Source organism: Mycetomoellerius zeteki, unplaced genomic scaffold, assembly GCF_001594055.1.
Source record: "Mycetomoellerius zeteki isolate Tzet28-1 unplaced genomic scaffold, Tzet1.0 scaffold316, whole genome shotgun sequence".
Taxonomy (NCBI): domain Eukaryota; kingdom Metazoa; phylum Arthropoda; class Insecta; order Hymenoptera; family Formicidae; genus Mycetomoellerius; species Mycetomoellerius zeteki.
Window position 1 is genome coordinate 1,252,888 of NW_017257301.1, and position 6,687 is coordinate 1,259,574.

The window sequence follows — 6,687 nt, forward strand, 5'->3', positions numbered from 1 at the left end:
TTTATTTTTCGGACTAATTAAATTCTCTAGCTAACATGTATAATTGTTTATACATGTAAATAATTGTTCACCAATTAATGTCATTATTGTGCAAAACTCTTCCTACGAGTTGATAACGCATTCGCAAATATTAACATGAAGTATATTACTATACACACACAAATATTTAATTGATTTTATCGTAGAGCATTTACTAAATTCTCGAGTTAATTATATCTCGTTAATGTTCCTGTGTAAGGCAAAATCATTGTTTAAACACCGAGGAAACATTTCGCAGTGTCACTTTCTACACTGCAAAAAAGATTGGCTGCTGCAGCAAATTAGATGGTAAAATATGGCATAGCATTTTTAATTGGCTGCAACAATTTTTGTTTGCAGCAGCCAATTTTTGGTTGCGTTAGCCTATCCACAAGCCTATGTCAGTATAGGATTTCGATAAGCTAACTAACGCAACCAAAATTGACTGTTGCAACCAATTAAAAATGCTATGCCATATTCAGCCAATCTTTTCTTTCAATGTATGCGTTGTAAAATCGAAAAATAAACGCAATATGAATATTGGCAGTAAAAAAAGTTCGATGCGCGAGTAAACGATAAACTTTTTTATTACAATGATTTGATTGTATAACTAGCGTTACAACGAGACTACAAACTTCTTTTATTACTTTTAAAAGTGCCGTTAGTAAACAATAACACAATGTGTGTACTCGATTCAAACATCAATTCCACACATATCATCCCATTTTATTCATTAAAAAGAGAACAAAATATTGAGAAAAATTAGATATTTCTTTACGTGTAACAATAAAAAAAAATACTTGACACGTAAAAATTAGAAAAAATAGACTTGCTGAGAAATTGTTAGTAACGCAGTGAGATACAGTATACATGACTCGTTGTATTATGAATGCAACGAAGTGTGTGTCGTACATTAAGGAACTTCACGCGATCATAATTTTCGTCGTGTAATCAACAGTTTTTCCACAATGTTGCTTGATTGTTATCCACAAGCATGATTAATCAGCTTTCGAACTTTGCCGCTGTGGTTTTAAACTACCTTACAAGTAAAATTACGTTGCTTCGCATAACTTCGTGAATTGCAACAGCTGCACATTCGACGAAGGAAACCTGACGTTACAAGTAATTTTCTGGTTTTCGAAAGTATATAACACTCGTATTAATTTGACTAGTTCCGCGTCAATATTGAGATCAATTTTAGTTTAGGATAAAATTAGAGTTCGTAATTAACGAAATTATCATTAAAGATAAATATAGGATTCTGGGACACTGTATGTTTGATTTTAGACATTATAAAGCGTCTCTTATTATGAAAAGACTACATGTGTTTCTCAGCTGAATTAATATTATTAGAACGATCAATTTCACGTGATAAAATCTTGACCGTACCAAGGAAGAAAATTAAAAGCTCTTTTTATCGCTCTTTACACGCACGGGCGTTAAAAACGCGATGTTCATTTACTCGCATTCGGAGATAGACGTCGTCTTGTCGTCATCGACCCTCAGATTTATTCGAGCGGGCTCGCATTATCTGTAATGGGCATCATAATATCCACTCTCGCAAATCCTTTGCACGCGACGTAAAGACGCGCTTCTCTTCGTAAGAGATGGTACGGCCACGCGCGAGCCTGATAATGGAAATCCCTGTTTATGGAAATCCAGAAGAAACGGCTCGTTCAAGAGTTACACGATCCTACAATTCTTACAAAAAGGCGATGACGTGTACTCGAATTTATTGCTTGCATGTTCTTTTGTGTCAAGGTCTTTCGAGAGACAGTATAATTATATTTCTTCATTAATTTAATGGAAGGATCGAAAAGTGTGTCATTTAATGAAAACGAAGTGGTATATGAAAAATATTCTAAGATATATTGTGTACGTTATTATACAAAAACAGTAGCAAAAATTATTATAAGTACAGGTTTTTGAAAGAATAAATTTTTGTTAATGTAGGACACGAGCTTTCATTGACAAAATAGGAAGAAGATAATTTTTTTTTAAAATGATATTTCAATATAAATTAAACGAATTTAACGAAGTATTATGTATATATTAAGGATATATCAAGTGTATATAGTTTCTGCAAAAAGTGGCTAGTATTGGAAATATATACTTTTCATATAAAAATAAATGTTATATACATATAAAACAGATCAATAAGGTCAATATTTATGTTTAACAATATAATTTTTAATTTTATAATTTAAACAATCATTTCCTCATTTTATTTTAATCATTTTTAGTAAACATGTCTACTTGTTACTAAAATAATTTTTAATCCAGATTCTAAATCGCTGCCAAATTTTTTATATTACTTAAAAAAAATACAATATAAAAAATCTTTAATTTTTTTTATAATTTTCTCATTTTGTTAAAAAATGAGAAAATGCGTGTAATACATCCTTAAATTCACGTTATGTCTAGTGCTCGAAATTATCGGCAATCTAGTACATTATGTATTTATGTCTTCATATTATCGTATATACTATATAGTCAAACTCACTTCCTCCTCGGCCTCCTTTTCGATGGCAGTCAGGGACTCGGCATCAGCGAGATTGTCGACGGCGATAGCCAAGAACACGTTCAAGAGGATATCTGCGTTGCTATCTTTGTCAAGGATCAATTAAAATTCATTAAATCAGACCGAATCGATATTACACTTGCGCAAGAAAGAAAGGGACGATTGTTTCATCGCTGAGTCATCTTTTTCGATAAAGGATACAATTACCGCATATGAAGAGAATAATGAAATAAACACAGGCGAGTACGCCGATACTGGCGACACCGCCATAAGCTAGAATCCCGACGTACATCACAGCGTTCCAATCCTCACCGGTTAATATCTAGAGATGCAGAGAAACCGAGCGTTATTTTTAGAACGTAGAAGGAAACTAGAGGCGCAAAAATAAGAAATTAAATCAATCTCAGAATCAAATTTCATAATGAATCAGAAATGCAATTTTTATAATATTGTGTTTGCAGCAAGCTTCCTTTTTCGTGAAATGATTAAATACCTGAAATACGGTGAGTAAACTCTGCCAAAAGCTATCAAAATTATGACGCGTCTTTTCCTCCATGTCACTGAAATTGAACTTTCCACCGAAGACCTATTCAAAGGATAAATTTCGACGAAAATAAATGAAAAAGTGTTTGTGTCATTACATCATTATTAGAGATGTGCGAGGACCCGAAAATATCGGGAACCTGATGATCGGGACGGATCGGGAAGACATCAGATCAAGTCGAGTCGGGTTTCGAAAATTTCGAGATTCTAGAAAGTATCGGGATTTTCGAAAATGTTCGGGATTCTCGAGAATCGATTCTCTCGGGGAATCCCGAACATTCTCGAGAATCCCGATTCTGTCGGGAATCTCGAAAGCTTTGGGAACTCAACCCGGTCCTGAAAAAAATTCCTGTCCCGACCCGATCTATTCTCGCACACCTCTAATCATTATAGATTCTTTGCGCTGAATCTACCTGCATGCCCAGAAGAGCGAAGATCACGATGAAAAGGAAAAGCAGGAGCAACAGCGAGGCAATCGATTGTATCGAGTTCAATAAAGAGGCCACTAAATTCGACAGTGATCTCCAATATCTGCAAACAAAAGGATAACACAACTCAAATCTTTCATCGCACACGTCACATTTATCTCTTATGTTAAAATTTAATTTATATTTCCTTCAAAGATATTGATGTGTCGTTTGTGACGTGATGTTTTGTGACGTATATGAAATATCAATGGTATTTTGCAGAGTTTGATAAACTCAATTTATGTCTGTAAGAAAATTTGGCTAATCTGTACTCACTTCGTTACTTTGAATACCCTGAGCAGCCGGACGCAACGAAGTACGGAAACGCCAAGAGGCGGCATTACACGTGTATTTGTAAGTATCATTTCGGTGATCGAACCGATTACAACGAAGCAATCGAAACGATTGAACAACGAGACGAAATAACCCTGCAAAGTAAATTACAATACCTGAAGATTAATAGATGCTTTATTTATATCTTTTAAGACAATACTACGTATCTTTTTATGTAATAAAAAATATATATATATATATTCACACCTTATTAATGTAAGATACATATCAATAATTATAAATAATAAACATTAATTGAGTAATGTAATATTAATATTAATTAATTTCATCATAATTTTGAACATCGAGCAAAATCGGGAAATGATGTAATAGTAGTCACTCACCTGAAAGCCTAAACTGTACATTTTTAATATCATCTCCATGGAGAACAGCACGATGAAAAACATGTTCGTGATTTCTAATAGCAAAAGAAGAAAAAATGCATCACTAAAGGTGCCGGAATGGATTTATAATTGAAGGCAAACAACAGTCAACATTATTTCCACCAAGTAGCGACGCGACAATATTTACCTTGAAAGTGGTCCAACCATTCCGGCTGATCGTAGTGCTCCGTGGCGAGAACACCGGTATTCAAGAAGACTAGAACTATGATGAGCCAATAGAAGACCTGGGACTTCACAGCCTTTCTACAGGCTCTTCGCATCCGCCTGTTCACTCTGCGAATATTCGTATCACAAAAAAATATGCGTGTAGTTTAAACTTCACACTCGCTCGTATACACAAACGTTTAGAGAATCTTCGAACTTCGTCAGACAAACGATGCTTTGATCTCTACTATGACTAACATTTCTCGATACGCGTAAAAGCATAACGTATTTCAGAGAAAGATCTTTCTGAAGTCTATTATTGAGTTTGTCAAAATATCTGTGACGATAACTCGCGAGGGGTTATTTATTTCTTAACACTAAAAGTACCAAGTTTCTTATTTACTAAAAGGTCTAAATGAATAAATTACATACTATGAAAATAAAGAAAGTAATGAAAAATTAAACATAAAGAACATAATTATTGAAAAGTCAACAATTTCAGAATCCTATCTTTTATACAAGAAATATAATATTAATTAAAAAAATGAAAATGCTTAATAACCATTCGATACTTCTAATGTTAAAATAGACATTTAAATGACTTTAAAGCGGTAATTTTGAGAGATAATTTTCAGTGTCGTACCTTTCTAAATCTCGTTTTTTCTTTTTGTAAATGGACTCTTGTTGGATCCCTTCCTCGTCACCCTCCAATTGGTCCGTGCTTTCTATTTCATTTTGTTGCTTAGCTATTTAATATTAAACTCAATTAATTAGCAACCTTCAACTAGGGAGGAAAAGTTATTTTATCACATAAAATTGGATTTGGTATAACAACTTCTCGAATTTATTTTATGCACTCCTATGCGCATTTGCATAAATGCACGATACGAAACGTATCGCAATTAGATAAAAGTCTATTATTATACATATCTCAAATTATTTTTATTATATTTAACTTCTGTGCTTATACAATATCGTATAAAACTTCTAAATTATTTTTAGTTATAGTAACCAAATATTGAAATTTCGGTTTAATAATTATTACTCCTTTAATAATTATTACTTATAACTTTATCTTCAGTGCACACTTTGATTTTAGAAAATTCTCTCTCCCTTTGTGCAATAAATACGTACTTTTTCCATCTTGTAACATTTTTGGCTCGTCGGTCTCTGGCTCGATGTCCTCAGCTTGCGTTATCCAATCGAGGTAACCCCTAAGATCGTCCTCGATCTGCTGTTTCTCCCTGAGTTTGTGAAAGTCGCCACGCGCCTTTGCCTTCTCTCTCTCCTTAGAAAATTCACTGCACGAAAGCAGAACAAGTGTATGTACGGTCATGTCGCGTCGTGATTAGAGATACGACGCGAGAGACGTGTAATTGGAACATTCAAAGGCAATGAAACGGAAATCGAGACGCGCGTGAAAAGGGATCTTCTTTATTTGCGCTTCTTCGATCTCACTCGAACAAGGACGAGTATGATGTAAATACGTCTTTCGTATCGGGAAACATCCAGCGAAATGCTGTCCTCCGACGTTCACGGTCTTTCTTCTTTTATGCGGCAAGTAGAACAGAATCGATCCATGCCACTAAAGATCTAATTATCCTAAGAATAACGCTTCTTGACGAACACGCGTCTTCACATAAAAAGTTTGATATCTTCCGGTATGAATTTTCATGGGCAGAGAATCCTATATGGAGCAATGCCAATTCCACAGGCCAAATATGTGGAAATTCCAAATGCCAGATTTGAGAAATAAAAATTCAAATTTGTGTGTCGGAATTTTATTAAATATACCAAACTCTAATTGCACTGCGAGCGATCTTTCATCGCACTGAGACGTCTGAAAATGTATTTACGAAATACAATAGGTCAGAAAAAACTGTATAATATGTGGCAGTAATGCACGTTAATAAAAACCTTGTACAACTATTAAATACATATAGATAATTTAATGGACGAGATTATTTGTAAAAAAAAAGTGTTCGAGGAATATGCTTCGTAGTTTCAACACAATAAAATGCATTTATATTTATCAATTGTACGGTACAATTAACATAATCGCGGTCTGGAAAATCTTGACGGTTCCCATAAAGGAGGCAGTGTCGCTGCGCTTGGCTTAGCGCGCCGAGACACTACTGTGTCTCCAGATAAATACGGCATACAAATAATAAATATAATATTAATGCATTTTAAATAAATTAAAATAGTTGTGCAAGGTTTTTGTTAAATCGATTTAATATATATATATATATATTAA

The 6,687-nt window shown here is 33.9% G+C and overlaps 1 protein-coding gene across 4 annotated transcripts in view; it reads right to left on the minus strand.

The window, feature by feature from the left end:
• Window positions 1-6,687, minus strand: part of Ca-alpha1D (Ca[2+]-channel protein alpha[[1]] subunit D) — a 65,983-nt gene that overhangs the window by 26,561 nt on the left and 32,735 nt on the right. For all 4 annotated transcript variants that reach the window (XM_018451677.1, XM_018451676.1, XM_018451675.1 and 1 more), the window contains exons 9-17: window positions 5,565-5,731; window positions 5,074-5,176; window positions 4,414-4,559; window positions 4,227-4,300; window positions 3,826-3,977; window positions 3,496-3,613; window positions 3,033-3,125; window positions 2,741-2,861; window positions 2,522-2,613 (exon numbers count right to left, since the gene is read on the minus strand). In XM_018451677.1, coding sequence (XP_018307179.1) covers window positions 2,522-2,613; window positions 2,741-2,861; window positions 3,033-3,125; window positions 3,496-3,613; window positions 3,826-3,977; window positions 4,227-4,300; window positions 4,414-4,559; window positions 5,074-5,176; window positions 5,565-5,731 — 1,066 coding nt within the window. The remainder of the gene's footprint in view (window positions 1-2,521; window positions 2,614-2,740; window positions 2,862-3,032; window positions 3,126-3,495; window positions 3,614-3,825; window positions 3,978-4,226; window positions 4,301-4,413; window positions 4,560-5,073; window positions 5,177-5,564; window positions 5,732-6,687) is intronic.